Genomic DNA, 26,330 nt, shown 5'->3' on the forward strand with positions numbered 1-26,330 from the left:
CTCAAAACCTCCCTCATCCCCTTCCACACCGTCACCATGCATTTCGCAATCTGCCCCAACTGCTTTTCAAATTCCTCAGCCATCACCTTGGTTATTTCTTCAGCCGTAAGCGGTGCGGCCTTCCCTGGTGCTCCAGCCTCCATTTTTCCTGGTGACCCCGCGGTGACCTTTCCACTCCCCGACGGACCTCCAGCTGTTTTTTTTTCTGCCGTTTTTTTGCTCACCCTCGACATTTTTCTTAGGGTTTTTTTCCCTCCTGTGTCTTCACTGTGCCTCCTCCGTGCCTTCTCCCTGCTTCTGCCGCCTCCGTGGACCCTGGGACCGGGCTTAAAGCCCCGAAATTGCCGTTGCCGATCGGGGGCCCTCCATTGTGCGGCGCCTCCCGCCCGCCGTCACCGGAAGTCTGCCCTCAGCTGGTTATGCGACTCCCGAGCGGTCAGCTTCTCAGAGGGACAAGTGGCGTGCAGCCACACGGGATTGAGCAAAAGAGCAGGTAGCAGCTCTCTTTAGCAGCACAGAATCTACCGACTCCCCTCCCTCCACAAGCCACACCCTGCCGTTGATTGTTCTGACAATCACACCTTAGATCGGTGTCCTCTGGCGTTGGAACAACATTTCAAAGTGCTGTAGCTTGACGCATGACCCGATAGTCTTGCAAACTGCCTGGAGGATCGCGATGGACTTCAAGAAGATATGTGGACACGTTGGCGGTATTGGGGGACTTGGGGCAGATTAAGTTTAATTCAGAGAAGTGTGGAGTGAACGAGGCTACACAATATTAAATGAAAGTTGTAATTCAAAAGGAGGAGAGCACGATCAACGGTATAGGTGCACATATCGTTTGAAGGTTGCTGGGCTGGTTGAGAAAATGGTTAAGCCGGTCGTGATCCTGGGCTTTATGAATAGGGATGTGGAACAGCGAGCTAGAAAGCTATGGCGAGCATGTAGAAGGGCCTTGGCTCAGCCTCAATAGCAGTAATGTGTCCAGTTCTGGGCACCACACTGCGGGAAGGATGTGAAGGCCTGAGAGCAGGTTGAGAGGGGAGAGGGAGAGAGAGACAGCCAGAGAGAGAGAATAGTGGGAGAGAGTGTGTGAGAGAGAGAATGTGTGAGAATGTGTGACAGAGAATGCGTGAGAGAGAGAATGTGTGTGTGAGAGAGAGAGCCAGACAGAGAGAGTGTGAGAGAGCGAGTGGGAGAGGGAATGTGTGTGAGAGAGAGAATGTGTGAGAGAGAGAGAATGTGTGAGAGAGAGAGAATGTGTGAGAGAGAGAGAATGTGTGAGAGAGAATGTGTGTGTGTGTGTGTGTGTGAGAGAGAGAGAGTATGTGAAAGAGAGCGAGTGTGTGAAAGAGAGCCAGAGAGAGTATGTGGGAGAGAGTAAGAGTGTGTGAGAGAGAGAATGTGAGAGAGAGAGAGAATGTGAGAGAGAGAGAGAATGTGTGAGAGAGAGAGAATGTGTGAGAGAGAGAGAATGTGTGAGAGAGAGAGAATGTGTGAGAGAGAATGTGTGTGTGTGTGTGTGAGAGAGAGAGAGAGAGAGTATGTGAAAGAGAGCGAGTGTGTGAAAGAGAGCCAGAGAGAGTATGTGGGAGAGAGTAAGAGTGTGAGAGAATGTGTGAAAGAGAGAATGTGTGAGAGAGAAAGAGAGAATGTGTGTGTGTGTGTGAGTGAGAGAGAGGAAAGCCAGAGAGAGAATGTGAGAGTGAGAGAATGTGTGAAAGAGAGAATGTGTGAGAGAGAATGTGCGTGAGAGACAGAGAATGTGTGAGAGAGAGAGAATGTGTGTGAGTGAGTGAGAGAGACAGACAGACAGACAGAGACAGACACGTTCCAAAACCTGAGGGATCTGGGCAGAGGAGACTGAGAGAAACTGTCCCACACAGTCCCAAGATGTGCAGGTTAGATGGAATGGTAATGATCATTGGGATACGGCGATAAGACGGGGGAGTGGGCCTGGGTCTTTCAGAGGGTCGGTGCACACTCGATGGGCTGAATGGCCTCCTTCTGCACTGTCGGGCTCTATGAATTCCGATTTAAGCTGTGATTGTCGACAGGATCGATGACAAGGTGAGGAAAATTGTTTGTTTTTCTCTCAAAGCAGCAAGTGATTAGGATCTGGAATGCACTGACGAGAGTGTGGTGGAGGGTGGAAAATGGAACCGGATCTGCACCAAAAGGAGAAAGAAAATCCGCAGGGCTAAGGAGAAGGGTGGGACAGCGGGACTAATGATTTAGAAATCGTTAATATCTCCGCACTTCGCACCCAGTGTTACGACGTGGAGAATTTTATGGAGAATTCCTTTTTTGGCGGGCTTGCACTGACGGACTAAGATCATTCCCAGCCACTGAGCGATTACAGAGCCCAGCTTTCTCTTGATCCCACCAGATGTCTGTATCCCAGGGAAATCCATTCCACAGAATTCCTACAGTACACACGGCCATCAATTTTTAAAAAATTTGTTCATGGGACATGGGCGTCGCAGGCTGTGTCACATTGTCCATCCCTAACTGAGGGGCAATTAAGATTCAACCACATTGTCTGGAGTCATATGTAGGCCAGACCGGGTAAGGACAGTAGATATCCTTCCCTAAAGGACATTAGTGAAGCTACGACAATCGACAATGGTTATCATTCGACTTTGCTAAATTCCATATTTTTATTGAATTCAAATTTCACCATCTATCGTGGTGGGATTCGAACCTGGGTCCCCAGAGCATTACTCTGGGTCTCTAATTTACTAGTCCAGTGACAATACCACTACGCCATCACTCCCCATAGAATTTACAGTGCAGAAGGAGGCTATTAGGCCCATCGAGTCTGCACCAGCTCTTGGAAAGAGCACCCCACTTAAGACCACACCTCCACCCTATCCCCAGAACCCAGTAACCCCACCCAACACTTAGGGCAATTTTGGACACTAAGGGCAATTAATCATGGCCAATCCACCTAACCTGCACATCTTTGGACTGTGGGAGGAAACCGGAGCACCCGGAGGAATCCCACGCACACACGGGGAGAACGTGCAGACTCTGCACAGACAGAGACCCAAGCCGGGAATCGAACCTGGGACCCTGGAGCTGTGAAGCAATTGTGCTAACCATTATGCTACCGTGCTGCCCATCTGCATCGACCCCATGAAAGAGCAACCTATCTAGGCCCAGTCCCCCTGCCCTATACCTGTAACCCAACCTGCACCTCTCTGGACACTAAGGGGCAACTTAGCACGATCAATCCACCTAACCTGTACATCCCTGGACACTAAGGGGAAATTTTAACATGGCCAATTCACCTAACCTGCACATCTTTGGACTGTGGGAGGAAACCCACGCAGACACAGGGAGAACGTGCAAACTCCACGCAGTCACCCAAGGCCAGAATTGAACCCTGGTCTTTGGTGCTGTGAGGCAGCAGTGCCAACCACCGTGCCACCCTTCAGAAGCACCACGCCAGTGGTTGGGTTAAACATTCAGAGAGGGAGATTCGAGGGCCCCTCGTCCATTGAATGAAGGAATCTCAGCATTTGAACTCAAGGTGATGAGGGAATTAACCCTGTGTATGGCCAAAGGGTCACAGCCTGAAGGACTGGAGAATGTGAGGGAGGAGATTAACCAGGGTGCAGGGTAAGCACATTCCCTTTAGAGTGAAGGGCAAGGCTGGTAGAAGTAGGGAACCCTGGATGACTTGAGATATTGAGACTCTGGTCAAAAAGAAGAAGGAGGCATATGACGTGCATAAGCAACTGGGATCAAGTGGATCCCTTGAAGAGTATAGAGATTGTCGAAATAGAGTTAAGAGGGAAATCAGGAGGGCAAAAAGGGGACATGAAATTGCTTTGGCAAATAATGCAAGGGAGAATCCAAAGAGATTCTACAGATACATAAAGGGGAAAAGAGTAACTAGGGCCAGAGTAGGGCCTCTTAAGGATCAACAAGGACATCTATGTGCAGAGCCACAAGAGTTGGGTGAGATCCTGAATGAATATTCCTCATCGGTATTCACGGTGGAGAAAGGCATGGATGTTAGGAAACTAAGGGAAATAAATAGTGATGTCTTGAGAAGTGTGCATATTACAGAGGAGGAGGTGCTGGAAGTCTTAAAGCGCATCAAGGTAGATAAATCCCCGGGACCTGATGAAATGTATCCCAGGATGTTGTGGGAGGCTAGGGAGGAAATTGCGGGTCCCCTAACAGAGATATTTGAATCATCGGCAGCCACAGGTGAGGTGCCTGAAGATTGGAGAGTGGCGAATGTTGTGCCCTTGTTTAAGAAGGGCAGCAGGGAAAAGCCTGGGAACTACAGACCGGTGAGCCTAACGTCTGTAGTAGGTAAGTTGCTAGAAGGTATTCTGAGAGACAGGATCTACAAGCATTTAGAGAGGCAAGGACTGATTCGGGGCAGTCAGCATGGCTTTGAGTGTGGAAAATCATGTCTCACAAACTTGATTGAGTTTTTTGAGGGGGTGACCAAGAAGGTAGATGAGGGCAGTGCAGTAGACGTTGTCTACATGGACTTTAGCAAAGCCTTTGACAAGGTACCGCATGGTAGGTTGTTGCAGAAGGTTAAAGCTCACGGGATCCAGGGTGAGGTTGCCAATTGGATTCAAAATTGGCTGGACGACAGAAGGCAGAGGGTGGTTGTAGAGGGTTGTTTTTCAAACTGGAGGCCTGTGACCAGTGGTGTGCCTCAGGGATCGGTGCTGGGTCCACTGTTATTTGTGATTTATATTAATGATTTGGATGAGAATTTAGGAGGCATGTTTAGTAAGTTTGCAGATGACACCAAGATTGGTGGCACAGTGGATAGTGAAGAAGGTTATCTAGGATTGCAACGGGATCTTGATCAATTAGGCCCGTGGGCCGACGAATGCAGATGGAGTTTAATTTAGATAAATGTGAGGTGATGCATTTTGGCAGATCGAATCAGGCCAGGACCTACTCAGTTAATGGTATGGCGTTGGGGAGAGTTATAGAACAAAGAGATCTAGGGGTACAGGTTCATAGCTCCTTGAAGGTGGAGTCGCAGGTGGACAGGGTGGTGAAGAAGGCATTCGGCATGCTTGGTTTCATTGGTCAGAACATTGAATACAGGAGTTGGGACGTCTTGTTGAAGTTGTACAAGACATTGGTACGGCCACACTTGGAATACTGTGTGCAGTTCTGGTCACCCTATTATAGAAAGGATATTATTAAACTAGAAAGAGTGCAGAAAAGATTTACTAGGATGTTGCCGGGACTTGATGGTTTGAGTTATAAGGAGAGGCTGGATAGACTGGGACTTTTTTCCTTGGAGCGTAGGAGGCTTAGGGGTGATCTTATAGTGGTCTATAAAATAATGAGGGGCATAGATAAGGTAGATAGTCAACATCTTTTCCCAAAGGTAGGGGAGTCTAAAACTAGAGGGCATAGGTTTAAAGTGAGAGGGGAGAGATTCAGAAGGGCCCAGAGGGGCAATTTCTTCACTCAGAGGGTAGTGAGTGTCTGGAATGGGCTGCCAGAGGTAGTAGTAGAGGCGGGTACAATTGTGTATTTTAAAAAGCATTTAGATAGTTACATGGGTAAGGTGGGTATAGAGGGTTATGGGCCAAGTGCGGGCAACTGGGACTAGCTTAATGGTAAAAACTGGGCGGCATGGACTGGTTGGGCCGAAGGGCCTGTTTCCATGCTGTAAACTTCTATGATTCTATTCACACACGTCAGCATGTTCAATCAGCTGCTATTGAAGACGTTGCAGGCAGTCGAATATAAATACCAAACATTTCTCCAGTCCGAACATTCAGTGCTCATCAGCACTGTACAAGAATGGTTCCCATGGAAACTCGCAGTGTCTATTTATGGTGAAAGACTTACGCAAGTTCAGTCTTCGATAAAGTCAGACCCGCTTCGAAAGAAACTGAATAAGAATGGTCTGGGAATGAGGGCTCATTGAGTGGGGAACTATAATCAGAGTGTCCCTCGCTCTCAGGCTTCCTCTGATGAGGGACGCTCGCAGTGGTAAGTTGGATCAACACTGTGCCGCGGTAACCTGGCACTGCTGGATGCCAGGGGTCAGTTTGAATCCTGGGCATTCATCAACCTTCATAACATCTCATTCCCGCAGATCCTACACAGGCCGAAGGCTGAAGGAAGCTGTTGCGATTAACCATGGTGACCCCGGCTTCCTTGGTGGCCTATGCACATTTACCTTGGGTGCCCTCCGTCTTGCCACCCTGGCTTCCGCGGACACCAACTACCCTTCTCAGGATCCCAATCCTGACAGCAGGCTGGTTGCCGGAACCCTGCCCAACTCCCCGGTTACCACCTACCTTTGACTGTTGCTGTCCTGGTACAGTTGTAGAGGATGGCCAGCTCGCCAAACACTTTCCCCGGCACCATCGTACAGAGTTTCACATTCTCTTTCGTCACCTGCACCTTCCCCTCTGTGGAGGTAAACAGAGCAGTCACTCAGCAGGGGGGACGGAAACGCTGGACAACGCGCGGAAGAGACGGGTCGCCGAGCTGCCCACAGCCGGGACAACAACGCCGGGTGGGTGAGGACACGGTGAACTCGTGGCAACCTTCTCACAGCTTCGGAAACTCAGTGCAAAATTCAGACATCATGTTTGTGTCCTCATGGGAACCTCCCAGTCCACTGGGTTTGTCCTTACACGGATAAACCATTGTATACAATGGACAAACCCCACATACACACACCTTTTACAAACTCACCTTGTACACTTCAAAAGCAAAGTGGTTTAAACTTTCTTTCCTTCCCCCAAGAAGAGCTCTCAGGCTCCCCCATGCCCTAGCCTTGAACACTTCATTCCCTAGTTTCCCTCATGCCCTCTCTCCCAGCTCATCTTGCCCACGAGACCAATCCATCGGCTCCCTCCGTCCAGCTGCTGACCACCTGATCTATCTTCCTGGCCCCATCATTGGCTGATATTGTTAATCGATCTTGCTCACGATCCTTCACTTCTGTTACCATCGCCTCCCAAAAAAAGCCCTTTGGCCCCCTTCGTCCGTGTCTGCAACCTCCCTTTCCTCCCCAAAGCCCCTGCACGGGTCTCTGCCTCCCAAATCCGTACTCCCCCACGTTTGAATCCCTCCAGTCAGGTTTCTGCCCTTACCACAGTGGCGGAACGGCCACCTAAGATGGCATCCTGCATAGGATGCTGGGAGAATTGGCCAAGTTTAACGACAATCAGGTTGCAGTTTAAATAAACATTGATGAGCAAACTAGACTAGCAATACATGGGGAAAAGGCCATCTCCAGACCATCCCAGGAACAATGTAACTATCCAGTCAATCACACTTGTTTACCAGACACAGCGACACATAAACTTATTCAGAAAGCCCACCTGCCCCCAACACTTGCAGGCATGGCCGCTGAGTGCCCACTGATTGGACTTGACCAATCAGGGTGATCGGGTCCTGATCAATTGATTGGCAATGACCCAGAGACCGCCTCAAAAGGACACAAAATCCAAGCAGGTTAAACGGTGCTGCTCCGCTTTAGAATCTCTCTCTGCAGCAGCAACGATACAACGGTAATCTTCACCGGCTGCCACGAGGAGGACCATCACCTCACCAATAGAAGGAAGACCCGAGCCAGACCAAGGACCGAGCATTAAGGGCTACAGGATTCAGCACACAGATAAAGGCCAATACCTGTCTGCTACTTGCTCGTCAATCAAAAGTTAAGTTAAGGTCTAGTATGAACTATTAGTACTCTGTAGAATGACTCGTGTTGATGGAGTGATTGATTAACTATAACAATGTGCGAGTGTGAATAAACAGTGTTTGATTAACAGACGGGGTTTGTGAAAGGGAGACAGCGGAATACAAATGTACGGAGGCTCTTGAATGTTACAATGATGCCGGCGGTGGAAAGGGAGGCGGAGGTAGTGGCGGCGATGGATGCAAAGAAGGCCTTTGATTGGGTAGAATGGGGGTACTTGTGGGAGGTGCTGAAAAGGTTCGGGTTGGGGAGGGGTTCGTCAGGTGGGTTAAGTTGCTGTATGAGGCCCCGGTGGCAAGTGTGGCCACGAACAGAAGGAGGTCAGAGTATTTTCGGTTACACCGTGGGACGAGGCAGGGGTCCCCCCTGCTCTTTGTGCTGGCGATTGAACCCTTGGCCATGGCGTTGAGGGAGTCGAGGAACTGGAGGGGGCTGGTGCGGGGTGGGGAGGAACATCGGGTGTCGCTCTATGCAGACGATTTGTTATATGTGGCGGACCCGGTGGGGGGAATGCCGGAGGTGATGAGGATCCTCAGGGAGTTTGGGGATTTCTCAGGGTACAAGCTCAACATGGGGAAGAGCGAGTTGTTCGTGGTTCACCCAGGGGACCAGGAGAGGGGGATTGGTGAGCACCCACTAAAAATGGCGGAGAGGAGCTTCAGGTACCTGGTGGTCCAGGTGGCCAGGAGCTGGGGGGCCCTGCATAAGCTTAACTTCACGAGACTGGTGGAGCAAATGGAGGAGGAGTTTAAGAGGTGGGATGTGTTGCCGCTGTCTCTGGCGGGTGGGGTGCAGTCAGTTAAAATGACGGTGCTCCCGAGGTTTTTGTTCCTGTTCCAGTGCCTCCCCATCCTGATCCCTAGGGCCTTCTTCAGGCGGGTTAATAGGAGCGTTATGGGGTTTGTGTGGGCGCAGAAGACCCCGAGGGTGAGAAGCGTGTTCCTGGAGCGGTGCAGGGATAGAGGGGGGTTGGCGTTGCCTAACCTCTGTGGGTATTATTGGGCTGTCAACGTGGCAATGGTGCGTAAGTGGGTGATGGAGGGGGAGGGGGCGGCATGGAAGAGGCTGGAGATGGTGTCCTGTGTGGGTATGAGCCTGGAGGTGCTGGTGACGGCGCCGCTACCGCTCCCTCCAAGAAGGTATACCACGAGCCCGGTGGTGGCGGCTACCATCAAAATTTGGGGGCAATGGAGACATCACAGGGGGAGGTGGGGGCCTTGGTGTGGTACGGGGGAACCACCAGTTTGTCCCGGGGTGAATTGACGGAGGGTTCCTGAGTTGGCACAGGGCAGGTATTAGAAGGATGGGAGACCTGTTTGCGGACAGGAAGTTCGCGAGCCTGGGTGAGCTGGAGGAGAAGTTCGGGCTCCCCCCGGGGAACACCTTCAGATATATGCAGGAAAGGGCGTTTGTTAGGTGGCAGGTGGAGGAGTTCCCACTGTTGCCGCCACGCAGGGTCCAGGACAGGGTGCTTTCGGGGTGTGGTTTGGAGAGGGGAGGATCTCGGCAACGTATCAGGTGATGCAGGAGGAGGAGGAGGCCTCGGTGGAGGAGCTAAAGGGTAAGTGGGAGGAGGAGTTGGGTGAGGAGATTGACGAGGGGATGTGGGCAGATGCCCTGGGGAGGATGAACTCTTCCTCCTCTTGCGCGAGTCTCAGCCTCATCCAGTTTAAGGTGCTGCATAGGGCTCACATGACCGGGGCAAGGATGAGCCGGTTTTTTGGGGGTGAGGACAGGTGTGTTAGGTGCTCAGGGAGAGGATGTGGAGAGGGTGAAATTCGCCTTAAGGGGATCGGTACAAGGGTTCTTCAGGCGGTGGCAACCGTTCCTAGATTTCCTGGCAGAACGGTAGACATTGGTCAGCAGCAGCAGCAGCAGCAGCAACCTGGGGGGAGGGAGGGGACTCGGGGGGGGGGGCCTGATTCGTTTTTCTTGATTAGGCGTGAATATTTGCTTTTGTGCTGATGATGGCTGTTAATTTATTAATTGTGTATCGGGGGGGGGGGGGGTTCTTTTTTTTTTGTATTTTGTTGATATTTTGTGAAAATTTGAATAAAATTTTTTTCTTTTAAAAAACAGTGTTTGATTAAACAAAGTTGACTCGCAGTCATTTGTCCACCCCATGTGGGTTAGACACACTGTGGTAGCAACACCACAGTACCAAAACAGCCCTCAAAGTGACGATGGCATCCAATGCGACTGTGCCAAGGGTCTTTCTCGACCTCTGCAGCATGGTCGACTGCACCCTCTTCCTCCAACACCTCCCCACTGCTACCCAGCTGGGCGCGGCCGCACGTCTCACCTGGTTCCAGTCAAATCTATCTAATGGTAGCCAGAGATCACTCATGATGGCTTCTCTTCCTGCGCCCTCACCCTTACCTCAGGTGTCTTCATAGAATCTATCCTGAGCTCGGCCCCTCTCAACTCCTTTTGCTTACCTACATGCTGCCTCTTGTCAAAACCGACTGAATGAAACACAGCATCACTTTTCATCCCGAGTTCCACCATCATATCTCTCGCCTCCTCCACTAGTGTTCAAATGATCCTCTGCAAACCATCTACTCTTCGTTCCCTACCCTGCATTCACCCCTTGACTCGCTGACCGATATTGCCTGCCAGTTAAGCAAAGCCTTGATTGCAAATTTCTTACGCTTGATTGCAAATTCCTCTCCACCTCCTCCAGGCCCCCCAAACCCTCCATACTCCTCCAATCCCTGCCTCTTCAGCATTCCTGATTTTGATCACTCCACCATTGGCGGCTGTCCCTTCAGCTGCCCGAGGGACCCCGAGCTCAGGAACTCCCTCCTAAACCTCACCGCCCTCGCTCTCCTCCCTTGACCAAGCTTTTGGGCATCTGGCCCAATATCTCCGCAATGGCTCAAGGTCCGTAATGCCGTGGGATGTTAAAGGCTTAACATAAACAGTTGCTTATGTTGTTGTAGTGAGTAATATTCGGGACAGCATCAAGCACATTCACCCACATTAAAAGCACAATATGTCGCATCCTTCTGTGGAGCACACGCAGTTAAGTGGAATGAAGCCATGCCTGTCGGAGGCGTCCAGACAAAGACTGGGTGAGGAGTCACAAACACCTGTGAGCAGGCCTCCCACAACCTTGATTCAAACTGCAGTAGTCCAGGGGCCTGCAGGCGCACGCCCTCGTCACACCTCAAGAATGAACTGAGTGCTCCTAAACCCAATCAGGCACAACCTGCTCAAGACAGCTTTCTCCCTGCGTGGAGGCTGCTGACTCACAGCCATCTCCAAGGTGGCTTATCAACTGGCGCAGTCTGCAATGCGGGCACGTGAGTCCGCTTGTTCTCAGCCAACCTTGTCTGGAGGGGAGGGGAGGGGTCGCTGGGCTGGATGGTGGTAAAAGTCATTCCCCAGCTGTACAAAGCTCTGGTTTATATATATATTTTTTTGACCGTACCAGGCATCATACACACCTTAGGGTGAATAAACTGGCCTTGGGAGGAGTGCAGTGTAGATTTACTGGAATGATACCTGGTCTTATGGTTGAGCAATTAGGAAAAGGAGAGTGTACTGACTAGGCCTGAACAGAACGGAATAGAGCATAAGATATAGGAGCAGAATTAGGCCATTTGGCCCATCGAGTCTGCTCCGCCGTTCGATCATGGCTGATTTGGAATAGAATCCCTACAGTGCAGAAGGAGGCCATTCGGCCCATTGAGCCTGCACCGGCCCTTGGAAAGGGCTTAGGCCCACGCCTCCACCCTATTCCCATAACCCAGTAACCTCACCTAACTTTTGAACACTGAGGGGCATTTTAGCACGGCCAATCCACCTAACCTGCACAACTTTGGACTTGTGGGAGGAAACCGGAGCACCCGGAGGAAACCCACGCAGACACGGGGGAGAACGTGCAAACTCCACACAGACAGTGACCCAGGCCGGAATTGAACCCGGGTCCCTGGAGCTGTGAAGCAGCAGTGCTAACTACCGTGCCGCCCACTGTGCTGCCCGATATGCTTCTCATCCCCATTCTCCTGCCTTCTCCCCATAACCCTGATCCCCTAATTAATCAAGACTTGTAAACAGACTATTGCCTATAATTTAGAAGATCAAGGCGTGATTTCATTGTGGTTTCTGGATACTAAGTTGAACAGATGGGGTAGATAAACTATTGCCGCTGGATAGGAAGTGTCGGACCGGGAGCTGTTCAGAAAGTTCAAGTTGCAACTTTCAGAAGTTACAGCACAAAAATATCTCGACTCGCAAAGGTTGGTAGAAGTTTGGAACTCGCTTCTGCAAATGACACTCGACATTGGATAACTTGTTAACGTCAAAAACAAGTGTGATAGATTTTGGTTAGCCAAAGGTATGAGAAGGGATATGAGGCAATGGTGGAATATCACAAATTCTGGTGGAGCGGCGCGGTAGCACAGTGGTCAGCACTTCTGCTTCACAGCGCCAGGGTCCCAGGTTCGATTCCCGGCTTGGGTCACTGTCTGGGCGGAGTCTGCACGTTCTCCCAGTGTCTGCGTGGGTTTCCTCCGGGTGCTCCGGTTTCCTCCCACAGTCCAAAGACGTGCAGGTTAGGTGGATTGGCCATGATAAATTGAACTTCTAGGTGAGGCATGTTTCAAAACTTCTCCGAACCACATAAAACTCTTCTTGTACCTCAGCACCCGCTGGCCACGGCATTGCCCAAGCACTCAGCTGCAGGTGGGCAGTTTGTCAGTGCTGCCAGCATGCCAGTCTCTTAACAACATGTTACTCCTGGTCAAGGGGGCGTAAGATCCGCCTGCACCTCCTCTCCTGCATCAACCCACAATTCCTTGCATCCAATTTAAATGGGAAGTAGCTCACGAGAGGCGACGCCGAGAACAGCCTAACCGTCACATGGAATGAGAGAAGCGATTCATCTCAACTCCCCTCCCCTCACCCAACCCCTCCATTCAACAAGGCAAAGGGTGAACTTTTATCTCAAATGTGTCTGCACTATCCCCATAGCCACTGATTCCCCCCAAAATTTGTCAATCTCTCGTCATCAATACACTCAATGGCTCTGCTGGTGTAGAGCGCTCCCAAAAGATTCAGGGACTGCCGAGCGAAGACATTTCTCCTCGACAGGCAGACCCACTCATTCTGAGACTCGTGACCTCTCTGGGCCATCGGGATGGGAATGGGGGGGAGGGGGGAAAGAGAGGGGGGGTGGGGGGTGGGGGGGGTAGAGAGAGGGAGAGAGAAAAAGAGCTTCATGCAAGTTTCCATGCAATTTTTTCAACATTTAAAAAAATCCTCTCAGCATGGTGAGGTTTAAGGTGTGTGTGCGTGTACATGTTTAACAGCGGTGTCAGACTGGACGGCGTATGGTCCGCTACTTTAGACCGGGCGTGGCGAGGCTGCCTATGTGTGCATGTTTGCAAGGAGCAGTGAGAGAGAGAGCACACGTCAGTCTGGGCAAGCTGGGGACTGATGCATCACGTTTTCTTCAGCCATGGCGGCAAGGTGGTGCAGTGGTTAGCACTGCTGCCTCACAGCACCAAGGACCCAGGTTCGATCCCCGCCCTGGGTCTCTGTCCGTGTGGAGTTTGCCTGCCTGCGCGAGTTTCACCCCCACAACCCAAAGATGCGCAGGGTAGGTGTATTGGCCACGCCAAATTGTCCCTTCATTGGAAAATAATAATTGGGCACTCTAAATTTAAAAATAATGTTTTTCTCAGCCAGTCTGACAGGGCACTGTGCATTAAATCTATTCTGACTGGGGAAGGGACAAGGCTCTGGTGACAAATGTACTGGCCCGTCCTGTAATCACAGTCTAATTGGAGTTAAAATAGGTTACGCCGAGTTTCAACTCATCAGGGAGTAGCTGACGGATTTTCAGACTGAACCATTATCCTTTTCACGTTTCCCTGCCGCCTATTCCTATCTCTTGTTGTGACTGCCAACGGCTGTCATGTGAATTAGAAAGAGGGAAGTCTTCAAGACAAACACACTTGGGAAGAAAACATACATTAACCAACACAAACTCAGGCAGATTACTATGAGCTGAATGGGGCGATGCAACAGACATGATCAAGCGGCTGATTGATCATCACTTGATGGTGTCGTGTGGGTACCAAATACAATATTCAATGTAAAGATGAAATAAAGATACCGCCCTCATCAGTTAACGTGTGACCCCCCCTCCACCCCCATGTCACGAGGCCTTGTTTGATTGGCGGTCTGTGCTGCTCAGAGCTGGTGGATGTCGGGGAATCGAGGTAAGAGTTTATTTTTAAATCATTCACTCATGGGGTATTGCCAATAGGCGGCACAGCAGTTAGCACCGCTGCCTCACAATGCCAGGGACTCGGGTTCGATTCTTGCCTCGGGTGGCTGTGTGGAGTCTGCACGTTCTCCCCCGTGTGTGTGTGTGGGTTTCCTCTGGGTGCTCCGGTTTCCTCCCACAGCCCAAAGATGTGCAGGCTAGATGGATTGGCTGTGCTAAATTTCCCCTTAGTGTCCAAAACGTTAATTGGGGTTGCTGGGTATAGGGTGGGTGGGACGTGTTCTTTCAGAACAGCCTCCTTCTGCACTGTTGGCATTCTATGATTCTGCCGGCAAGTCCTAGATTTTCCCACCCGCCCATAAATTGGGGGGATGCTGGTGTCAACCTGCTCTGCCATTTAGGAGGCCAGACTTGATAAGGACAGCAGATTTCCTTCCCTAAGGGGCCTTAGTGCGTCCAATGGGGTTATATGACAATCTGGCAATGGCACTGTCACCGTTATTCGTGTTAGCTTTTTCATTTCCAATTTAGGTTCCCCATCTGGGAATCGAGTCCTCAGTGCGATTCAAACTCAGGTCTCTGATTATTAGCCCAGCCCTCTGGCCTCGTAACGTCACGAATTCTGACACTGTTCCCATACTTAGGTGGGTTAATCATTGTGAAGGCTTCGGCGCCAGAAAGGTGGGTTATCAATTGGAGAGTTAAGTACAAGGAAGGTGGGCTATCAATTGGAAGCATATTAGAGAGACGTTCAGCATAACAAGGGTTAGAATGGGGCTGGAGAACAGTATGGTGTTCAGAGTCACATGATTGAGGCCTCAGCACAGTAATTGTCTCGTAAAGGCCAGCCCGGAGATAATACATAGGAACAGGAGTGGGCCATTCAGCCCTTCAAGCCTGTTCCACCATTCAATGAGATCATGGCTGATCTGAGGCCTAACTCCAGATATGATCTAAAGAAATCCATCAAAGATGCCAAAAGACAGTACCGGATCAAGCTCGAGTCCCAGGCTAGCCACACGGACCCACGCCGTCTATAGCAATGTCTACATTGGGCTACAAGATGAAGGTCTTCAACACCATCATTCCTACGAAACTCATCTCCAAACTCCGTGGCCTTGGTCTCAGTTCCTCCCTCTGCGACTGGATCCTGAACTTTCTAACCCACAGGCCACAATCAGTAAGGATAGGCAACAACACCTCCTCCATGATCATCCTCAACACCAGTGCCCCAGAAGGCTGTGTCCTCAGCCCCCTACTATACTCGTTATACACCTGTGACTGTGTGGCCAAATTCCCCTCCAACTCGATTTTCAAATTTGCTGATGACACCACCGTAGTGGGTCGGATTTCGAACAATGACGAGACAGAGTACAGGAATGAGATAGAGAATCTGGTGAACTGGTGCGACGACAATAATCTCTCCCTCAATGTCAACAAAAAAAAAGGAGATTGTCATCGACTTCAGGAAGCATAGTGGAGAACATGCCCCTGTCTACATCAATGGGAACGAAGTAGAAAGGGTTGAGAGCTTCAAGTTTTTAGGTGTCCAGATCACCAACAGCCTGTCCTGGTCCCCCCATGCCGACACTATAGTTAAGAAAGCTCACCAACGACTCTACTGTCTCAGTAGACTAAGGAAATGTGGCATTTCAGCTACGACCCGCACCAACTTCTACAGATGCACCATCGAAAGCATTCTTTCTGGTTGTATCACAGCTTGGTATGGAGCCTGCTCTGCCCAAGACCACAGGAAACTACAAAAGGTTGTGAATGTAGCCCAGTCCTTCACACAAACCAGCCTCCCATCCATTGACTCTATCTATAATTCCTGCTCGCTCGGAAAGGCAGCCAGCATAATTAAGGTCCCCACGCACCCCGGACATACTCTCTTCCACCTTCTTCCGTCAGGAAAAAGATACCAAAGTTTGAGGTCACGTACCAACCGACTCAAGAACAGCTTCTTCCCTACTGCCATCAGACTTTTCAATGGACCTACCTCGTATTAAGTTGATCTTTTCTCTACACCTTGCTATAACTGTAACATTATATTCTGCAGCCTCTCCTTCCTTCCCTATGTAAGGTATGCGTTGTCTGTACAGCATGCAAGAAACAATACTTTTCACTGTATATTAATACGTGACAATAATAAATTAAATCAAATCAAAATATTAAACTCCCCTACTTCTCTTCCAAATTTCGCAGCATCATAGAATCCCTACATTGCAGATTGAGGCCATTCGGCCCATCGAGCCTGTACCAACCCTTTGAAAGAGCATTCAACCCATGTCCGCTCACCCCACCCTACCCCTGCAACCTCATAACCTAACCTGCACATTCCTGGACACTAAGGGGCAATTTTGCATGGCCAATCCACCTAACCCGAACATCCCTGAACACTACGGGGCGATGTGCGATGGAGTCTTTTACAACCCAAGACGGAGGGTGATGCCTTGGTTTTAATGGTCGATCTGAACCGACAGTACCATCGACAGTCACGCACTTGTTTTCACTGCTCAACTCCTGAAGTGGGCCTTGAACTCAGAGCCGTCTGACTCATGGGTGAGCACGCTGCCAACTGCGCCATAGCTAACGCTCTGCTGCGAATCCTTGTGAGGCTCTTCAATGCTGTAGTCTAGATTGTAATGTCTGGGATCCCTGGAAAGAAAACCCGCCTCATGTTTCATCCATTTCAATTTGAACCACACACTGTGTAATTCTATTTCCTTCAGCCTCCAATTAATCGTCAATGACAGACAAATACCAGTCAAGAGCTGCAGTGAATTTACCGTCTGAGGTGAGCGAGGAGGAAATGTTGACTTTGACTCGGCACTCATTTATCTTGCGCCGCTGAGGGAATACTGCACGGTGAGGCTGAAGACACATTGCAGAATAACATTGATACACACTTACTTCAGGCATGCCAACTCTTCCCCTATGCGTCTACCCCTCCCTTCCTGGCCTGCTCTTCACCTCCCCCCTCTGCTCCCTCCTATCCCATTCTTCCCTTCCCTCTCTCGGCATTGCCGTTCAATGAGCTGAACGGGCAGACTTTATGCCAGTGGTTCTGCCTTTCCTTACAGCGGCTCCAGTGGTCCGAGAGAGTCCTGCCAGGCAAAATGCAAGTCACTCACACACAACGTAACGGCCGAGGCCCTACGTGGGAACAGGCCTGAACCCACATCCATATCGCTCGCCAGCGAGCAGACTGGCTCCCGTGTGCAGAGCATAAATTAGGGTTTAGGCAGGGCCTAAGATAAGCAATTTAAAAAAAACATTTAGAGTATCCAATTATATTTTTCCCAATTAAGGGGCAATTTAGCGTGGTCAATCCAGCTACCCTGCACATCTTTGGGTTGTGGGGATGAGACCCACCCAGACATGAGGAGAATGTGCAAACTCCACACGGACAGTGTCCTGGGGCCGGGATCGAACCTGGGATCCTCGGCGCCATGATGCAGCAGTGCTAACCACTGCGCCGTCCCAGTTTTAGAAGCAAGGTGACGGCTGATTTTGTTTGATAAATATTAGCTTCCCGGGTGAAGATTGTGATTATTTTTTTTAAAATTCTTATTAGAGTTTGTTAATTTTGTACGAATAACGCAACAGAGAAAACTCGGCAAATGTAGGAACAAGCAAGACAGGGGCACGGTGATTCAGTGAGGGGATTCAGATGCCAATTAAAATCTCCAACCCAAAAAAGAATTAGTCGAGGCCAACTCCACAAATTCCAAGAAGACCTCTGTGACAAACTACGGGGTCAATTTGGCGGGCCATAAACATTCATTACCGAGGCCTTTTCTCCACGTACCAGCTACTTATTAATCACATACCTGCTCCCTGTCGTGTTATGTACTCTGGGATAACACAGGCTGCAACTGGATGCAGCTTTAACCAAAAGATACTCCAGACCTTGAAGTTAGTTCAATCTGATTTATTAAACCAGTAGCACAGTTAGCACAGTTCTCTATGAGTTCGACTCCCTGCTAACCTCGGTGTGGTTACTCTGTCTGACTGAACCAGACTAGCTCTTAGCCACGTGCTGGAGGTGTGATACTGTACATACATCCTGACTCACTCTGTAGATGTTCATCAGTGGAAAGAGGCGGAGTGTGAGTGCCTCGTGCCTTTTATAGTGAGATACCACCCCTGAGTGTCCTGCCTGCTCATTGGTCATGTCCTGTTCTCTGTGTTCACTGGCTGCCTGTCTGTATATCATTATCTGCATATCATGACACCCCCTCTGTCCTTTACACAATTCACCACTTTGAAGGGGATATTTGTGTTCACCAAAATTGCCAACCCTTGCTGCTGATCGAGAACGAGGCAAAAAGAAACATGTCCCACCCAATCCCGCCTTAATTTTGAGTGGCTCCTAGACATCGAAATGAGCCCCCTATAAAAGGGGTATGTTCACTTTCTCCTTCTTAAGAAAAGAAAGGAACTTTTTCCTCCTGATAGGCCACGATGAAATCCCCGTACATTCCAAGAGCAATGTATAAAATTTGTTGTCGCCATTGCATAGACCACCAGAGAAAAGGGATAGGATCTTCATGCCACATTCGAACTGTGCCATAATACATCCCCCTCATCTTAACTCACACCAGGGACATCAGACTATCCCAACAGCATTCTTGTCTCGGATAAAAGACCTCTCTGCTCAATACAGAAAATCATGACCACAAGAAGGGACTTCCTCGGCAAAGGTGAGGACGCCCAGTACGAACCCTACGGCCATAATGTCACGGCTATCGGGAGACAACCTCCTCAACATGGAGGAGAGGAAAAAGACCAACAAGGGAATGGGAGCCAAATGCCCCTCCCGCATTTTGAACACCCCCCCCCCCATGAAGACCTGCATCCTCCACCCACCTCCCAACAATGGCATCACTCGGTTCTGACATGATCAAAGAGAAGATATAATGAGAAAAGAGGACGGATAATTAGCACGCGACACAGCTACCATGAATAATAATAACAGCCCCCTGGAACACTCAGAGAGAAGAAAATGACATTCATTATAGCACTCAAATGTTAACACCTCCCATTAAACCGGATAAATGCAGGCAGCATGGTGGCGCAGTGGTTAGCACTGCTGCCTCACGGCATCGAGGTCCCAGGTTCGATCCCGGCTCTGGGTCACTGTCCATGCAGAGTTTGCACATACTCCCAGTGTCTGCGTGGGATTCGCCCCACAACCCAAAGATGTATGGGGTAGGTGGATTGGCCACGCTAAATTGCCCCTTAACTGGAAAAAATGAATTGGGTACTCTAAATTTTTTTTTTTTTTTTTAAAACAGCATAAATGCGAATGAAATCAGTCAAATAATAATATGTCTGGATTCCAAATTTTCCGAGTCGCAGAATATCAGTCCAACTCCTTGCCCTCTGTGGACTTAACGAAGACCAATGCACTAGTCAGGTCGCTGAAATATTTAACTGAATCATTGGATATCACTTTTAGGGTCGCAGGATAATGCACGACATAATTAATTCCAGTTGCCTGGAGTTTCATAGAACTTACAGTGCAGAAGGAGGCCATTCGGCCTATCGAGTCTGCACCGGCTCTTGGAAAGAGCACCCCATGTAAGCCCACACATCCTAGTAACCTCACCTAACCCATGGCCAATACACCCAACCTGCCCATCTTTGGACAGTAAGGGGAAACCGGAGCACCCGGAGGAAACCCACGCAGACACGGGGAGAGCGTGCAGAATCCGCACAGACAGTGACCCAAGCCGGGAATCGAACATGGGACCCCGGAGCGTGAAGTAACAGAGCTAACCACTGTGCTACTGTGCCGCCCAACTTCGTCGAAGTCTCAACGCTTCAGCTGCGTCGCTGTCAAAAAGTCCTGGAAGAAGGAAATCCTCGCCCCGTTGTGGAGCCAGGCCCCACCGCGTCTCGCTGTCTCCAGGACTCTCTGGCGATCTTTATAATTGTGGAAGCGAACCGTGATAGGCCTGGGACATTGATTGTCCCTCAGCCTCAAAGTCAGGAGACAGTGCGCCCTTTCTGATTTGAAACGCCCAGCCTTCACATCCAGCTTGCGGAAATGTAGCAGCCAGTTCTCAGGAGCCTTGCCCTCCGCTCCCTCAGGCAGACCGACCACCCGGATATTCTCGGTTCTCCAATTCTTCCCAGATTGCTGCAAAGCAAAGCTGGTTTTCCAAGGATTGATTGCAAGCTTTAGTCGAGGAAGCACCATTTTCCATGTTCAGGATTCTTCCTACCTTTCATCGAGCCCCTTATTGGTAATCTGCAGCTCGGCCTCATGAGCGCTCAGATTTCCCGTCAGCAAGCTGCGTCTCTGATCTATTACTCAGATAATATTTGCAGTTAACATTTTCAGCGCCTCAGTGAGCGTCCTCGAATCCGACTGCGCCCTTTTACCCCCGGATTGCTTCCTGTTTATCGGCACACTAAAAAATAAACTTTCGGAGCACGTGCCGGGCAAACAGGATAAAAGATGGATTAGAAAGTGAGGGGGGGGGGGGTTAGAAACGGCGGAAAAGCTGCTATTCCCATGCCCGCATCATAAGGCATAGGAGCTGAATTAGACCACTCGGCCCATCGAGTCTGCTCCGCCACTCAATCATGGCTGATATGTTTCTCACCCCCATTCTCCCCGTAACCCCCGATCCCCTTATTAATCAAGAACCTATCTATCTCTTTCTTAAAGACACTCTTTGATTTGGCCTCCACAGCCTTCTGCGGCAAAGTTCTGATGAAAGGTTATCAAACTCAAACGTTAACTCTGTTTCTCTCACCACTGATGCTTCCTGCCTTGCTGCGTACTGCCACCATTTTCTCTTTCCATTTTAGGCGATAGTTACCCTGGCTGTACCAGCCATGAAGCTGGAGGCTATCGCCCATCGGAATTGGAGGGTACTGCACTACCACATCCTTGGTGTGAATCGACAGCACGTAATCACAATCTCCACAGCCCCCCCCCCCAGTGGATCGGTGCCCAAAGCAACACGTCCAGCAGCTTGACTCAAGTCGTCAAGCATCTGAGATCTCACAGGTCATCAGTCTTAATTAGTTAAGAGTCCATTGACCGGCTAAGTACCAGTTAAGAGAAAATGTAATGATTACCTACATAATGCGATGCAGGTCTTCCACAATGCTGTGAACCAGAGCAAACAAAACAATCACATTTCTGCTCTCAGCTTGTAGCTGAATGGTAGACGCCGACTCAAGATTGTGACCACTCACGTCCTCGCAGTGCTGTCCAACTCATATGCCAACACCCCAAAGAGCTTCCTGTGCTCTCGTACTGCTTACTCCATGGCTCCCCTGCTCAGCTTCTGCTCCCTGCCTTTTCAATTTGACGACAGCACTTGCTATTCATAGTACAGGACAAGGTATCTGAAAGGAGAGATGACGACATCATCACAACTGGACTCTCTGCCATGTCAGCCTTCAACAGAGGCCATATCAATAATGCATCTCTCCTATAAAAAAGGACAAAAACCTGAGAGAATCTTTCTGTTTGATAACAATGCTCCCGGACTGCAAGGTGACTTGCTGAAATTCAGGAGAAAGTGTTAACGCACTTGTGCGGAATATATACAAAGCAAAATTGGAGGCACATCTTTGATGGCAACTCAATGTCTCGAAATGATTAATCTTCCTGCAGGGTTACGGCGAGGGCTGTCAGCTCCCTGTGCACCTACTAGAAATCTTCTTCCCTCCGAATTCTCTCACTGCCTCGACAAAAGGATAAGTCAGCATTTGATGAGCTGATTTATCGCGCTGTGAACCCCCGACTGCACACAAAGGCAGGATATGCTGTTCCAAAATAAAAGCAACCCTGCCCCAAAGCAATACCTGCAGTTCTCAGCTTCCAACCTGGATTAACTGCGAAGAGTTCCAACACAAGACGGTGCAAGGATTGCTTGTTTCAATTCCTGCTACCCCCTTTGAGTGCACTGGGGCGTAGTTCTGCCAGCTTCTGCCACCTTGCTCGTGGTTATTGAATGGCTTAACCTGAACCAGGGCTCAAGTTGACCAAGTTGAACTGAACATGGAATCATGGAAGAATCCCTACAGTGCAGAAGGAAGCCATTCAGCCCATCGAGTCTGCATGGCCCTCCGAAAGAGCACCCTGCCTAGGCCCATTCCCCCGCTCTATCCCTGTAACCGTACCTAACCTAACCGTTGGACACTAAGGGGTACGTGTCGCCTGCCGTTCCTTCATCATCGTTGTGTGAAAGACCTGTTCCTCCTTCCCCAGTAGCATTGTGGCAGCTCCTTCACCACACAGGTTACAGCGGTTAGAGAAGGCAGCTCACGCCAGCATCTTGGAGGCAACTAGGGATGGGCACGTGCTCCTTGCTTTTCTAGAAAAACCCACAAGAAAGCTCCAGTCAGCTGTATCTCAGTTGGTGGCACTCCTGCCTCTGAGTGGAGAGGTTGCTGGTTCTAATCCCAATCTCGGACTGAAATCACAGAACCCCTACAGGGCTGAAAGAGGCCATTCGGCCCATCGACTCTGCACCGACCGTCCGAACGAGCGCCCGACATCGGCCCCTGCCCCTAGCCCCCTAACCCCATCAAAATGTTTGAACACGAAGGGCAATTTATCATGGCCAATCTGCACATCTTTGGACTGTGGGAGGAAACCGGAGCACCCAAAGGAAACCCATGCGGACACGGGGAGAAAGTGCAGACTCCACACAGACACTGACCCAGCGGGGAATTGAACCCAGGTCCCTGGTGTTGTGAAGCCACAGTGATAGCCACTGCGCCACCGTGCTGCCCCTGGAGTGCTCGACACTCGGGTGAAATGCGCTGTCTTTCACATTACATCTACGCCCTGGGTAGGGGTGAGCAATCCCACTTTACTATTTCAGAGAAGCGCAGGGGAGCTCTCAATCAACATCACTCGGTAGCACAAGTGGATAGCACTGTGGCTTCACAGCTCCAGGGTCCCAGGTTCGATACCCCGCTGGGTCGCTGTCTGTGCGGAGTCTGCACGTTCTCCCCGTGTCTGCGCCGTTTCCTCCGGGTGCTCCGGTTTCCTCCCACAGTCCAAAGATGTGCAGGTCAGGTGGATTGGCCATGACAAATTGCCCATAGTGACCAAAAAGGTTCGGAGGGGTTATTGGGTTATGGGGATAGGGTGGAAGTGAGGGCTTAAGTGGGTCGGGGCAGGCTCGATGGGCCGAATGGCCTCCTTCTGCACTGTATGTTCTATGTACTCACACACACAAAAAAATGATCTGTTCACCGTCACACTGCTGTTTGTGGGATCTTTCTGAGCCGCTGCGTTTCCTACATAACCACAGCGACCACGCTTCAAAGGGCTCTTCATTGACTAAAACACTGGAGACATCCCGGGCATGTGCAAGGCACCATATTAATGCAAGTCTTTCATATTCAGAGTGAATGCATATTCTTTCTGGCTGCCTCCTTGTTGGAGATACCCAAAGAACACCACCCTCGCCTGCAATGTTCCTTGGCCCCAGTGCGGGTTCATCAATCGTGAGCTGAGATTCTGAAGTGGCCTGCAGCGTTGTAAATGCAGTGCAAACAACATCTACACCCTGATTAATGTGCTCGCAACAAGAGATCTCTGACCAGAATTGCCGTGACCCATAAATGTCAATAACCCTTATATATTTTTCACAGCACGTACCAGTCTGCATTCAACCAGACATGCTCTTTCAACTGAATTGAATGGAACTGGTGAAGTGTTGCATGCAACAATCTCCCCGGCTTTGATCAGTCCTACAGAGCCCAGATAGGATGGCAGATAAACCGTGGAAAACATTTAAAGGATTAATTCCTAATTCGCAACAGGCACGCATTTCAGTGTGAAGTTTTAAAAAAACCACAAGCAAAGTAGTTAAAGATTGTGTTAGATTATAGGGCGATGTTGCTAAACATCCTGAGGACTGGGAGGATTGTAAAATTCAGGAGAGGATGGCCTAGAAATTGGTACAGCAAGTGAATGTGAGAATAAACGAGCTAAAAATCTCAAAAACAGAAGGTAAAAGCCGCTATTGTTATGGGCCCGGGCTAGAACCCTTGGTTAAGATCCCGGACTGGAGCCTGACTGTTTGGTAAAACAGTGTGGAAATGTTACTGCGCTACAGGAGTGATAACACTGACCATTAGACAGCTTTTATGTTAAAACAAACTTAAATTTGAACACAGAATTAAGCACATTAGCAACCAATGAAATAGCTTTACAGTTAACAGTTACAACATCTTACCTTACTTCCTGAAACCTGCCTCTACATTCCAATTAAGGAAACCCATATAATTTGATTGCCACTTATATATAAAGTTTTTTTTAAATTAAAAATATGTTTATTCAAATTTTCCAACAAAATTTTTAACAAATCCCCCCCCCCCCCATAACAAAAAGAAAGAAACACAAACACAACAGTCAAGAATTGTACAAAAATTTTACATTGGGTTTCCCCATATACAGTAAGCCCCCCATATGACATTCAAAGGTACCCGTAGGGAAGCCCCCCCCCCGCCCACCTGAATTCCCCCCCACCGATAGAGACCCCCCCTCCCCCCCACCCTTGGGTTGCTGCTGCTGCTGGCCTCCTCCTAACTCTCCGCGAGATAGTCTAGGAACGGTTGCCACCGCCTGAAGAACCCCTGCACAGACCCTCGTAAGACAAACTTTATCCTCTCCAGCTTAATTAATCCTGCCATGTAATTTTCCAGGCTTCCACACTGGGGGACTTTGCGTCCTTCCATAATAGCAAGCTCCTCCACCGGGCTACCAGAGACGCAAAGGCCAGGATACCGGCCTCTTTCGCCTCCTGCACTCCCGGCTCGTCCGAACCCCAAATAGTGCCAACCCCCAACTTGGCTTGACCTGGACTTTCACCACCTTGGACATAGTCCTCGCGACACCCCTCCAAAACCCATCCAGTGCCTGGCACGACCAGAACATGTGGACGTGATTCGCCGGGCTTCCCGAGCACCTCCCACATCTGTCCTCCACCCCAAAGAACCTACTAATAATAGTCGCACAAATTCGGCAGAGCCAGCCCTCCCCTGTCCCTACTACGCTCCAGAAACACCCTCTTTACCCTCAGGGTCTTATTTGCCCCCACGAAACCCATAATCCTCCTACCTACCCATTTGAAAAAGGCCTTGGGAATCATAATGGGAAGGCACTGGAACACAAAGAGAAACCTCGGGAGGACCCCGACTGTACCCTGCCCACTAGCGAGAGTGGCAGCACATCCCATCTTTTGAAATCCTCCTCCATCTGCTCCACCAACCGCGTCAAATTGAGTTTGTGCAGGGCCCCCCAACTCCCAGCCACCTGGATCCCCAAGTACCAAAAGCTCCTTTCCGCCCTCTTCAACGGCAGGTCGTCTATCCCCTTTCCCTGGTCCCCTGGATGCACCACAAAGAGCTCACTTTTCCCTACATTGAGCTTATACCCCGAGAAGTCCACAAACTCCCTTAGGATCCGCATGACCTCCACCATCCCCTCCACTGGATCTGCCACATACAGCAACAGGTCGTCCGCATACAGCGACACCCGATGTTCCTCTCCCCCTCAGACCAGTCCCCTCCATTTCCTGGACTCCGTTAGTGCCATGGCCAGAGGCTCAATTGACAATGCAAACAGCAAGGGGGACAGGGGGCACCCCTGCCTCGTCCCTCGGTACAGCCGAAAGTACACCGACCTCCGCCGATTCGTAGTCACACTCGCCACCGGGGTTCTATATAGCAATCTGACCCAGCTGATGAACCCCTCCCGAACCCAAACTTCCGCAGCACTTCCCAAAGATAATCCCACTCCATCCGGTCGAAGGCCTTCTCCGCGTCCATAGCTGCCACTACCTCCGCTTCTCCCTCCACCGAGGGCATCATAACCACATTGAGGAGCCTCCGCACATTGGTATTTAACTGCCTGCCCTTTACAAATCCCGTCTGGTCCTCATGAATCACCCCCAGGACACAGTCCTCAATTCTCGTAGCCAGCACTTTTGCCAGCAACTTTGCATCCACGTTGAGGAGCGAGATCGGTCTATACGACCCACACTGCAGTGGGTCCTTGTCCCGCTTCAGGATCAGAGAGATCAGCGCCCCGGACATTGTCGGGGGCAGGGTCCTCCCCTCCCTTGCCTTATTGAAAGTCCTCACTAGCAACAGGCCTAGCAGGTCCACGTATTTCCTGTAAAACTCGACCGGGAACCCATCTGGCCCCGGGGCCTTCCCCGCCTGCATGTTCCCCAATCCTTTAAACAGCTCCTCCAGACCAATTGGCGCCCCTAAACCAGCCACCTCCTGCTCCTCCACCCTCGGGAACCTCAGGTGATCCAAAAATCGTCGCATCCCCTCTTTTCCCCCTGGGGGCTCAGATCTGTACAGATCCCCATAGAA

The 26,330-nt window shown here is 50.2% G+C and overlaps 1 protein-coding gene across 4 annotated transcripts in view; it reads right to left on the reverse strand.

Annotated features, from left to right (window-relative positions):
• Positions 1 to 26,330, reverse strand: part of LOC140396972 (cGMP-dependent protein kinase 1-like) — an 85,166-nt gene that overhangs the window by 27,389 nt on the left and 31,447 nt on the right. The window contains exons 1-2 of one of the 4 annotated variants that reach the window (XM_072485971.1): positions 21,177 to 21,288; positions 6,306 to 6,419 (exon numbers count right to left, since the gene is read on the reverse strand). In XM_072485971.1, the coding sequence (XP_072342072.1) occupies positions 6,306 to 6,419; positions 21,177 to 21,201 (139 nt within the window). In that variant the 5' untranslated portion in view covers positions 21,202 to 21,288. Of the gene's footprint in view, positions 1 to 6,305; positions 6,420 to 21,056; positions 21,289 to 26,330 lie in introns of those variants that run through there. The other 3 variants (XM_072485972.1, XM_072485973.1, XM_072485970.1) reach the window with 3 other exon arrangements.

The sequence above is a fragment of the Scyliorhinus torazame genome, chromosome 20, assembly GCF_047496885.1.
Source record: "Scyliorhinus torazame isolate Kashiwa2021f chromosome 20, sScyTor2.1, whole genome shotgun sequence".
Lineage (NCBI taxonomy): Eukaryota > Metazoa > Chordata > Chondrichthyes > Carcharhiniformes > Scyliorhinidae > Scyliorhinus > Scyliorhinus torazame.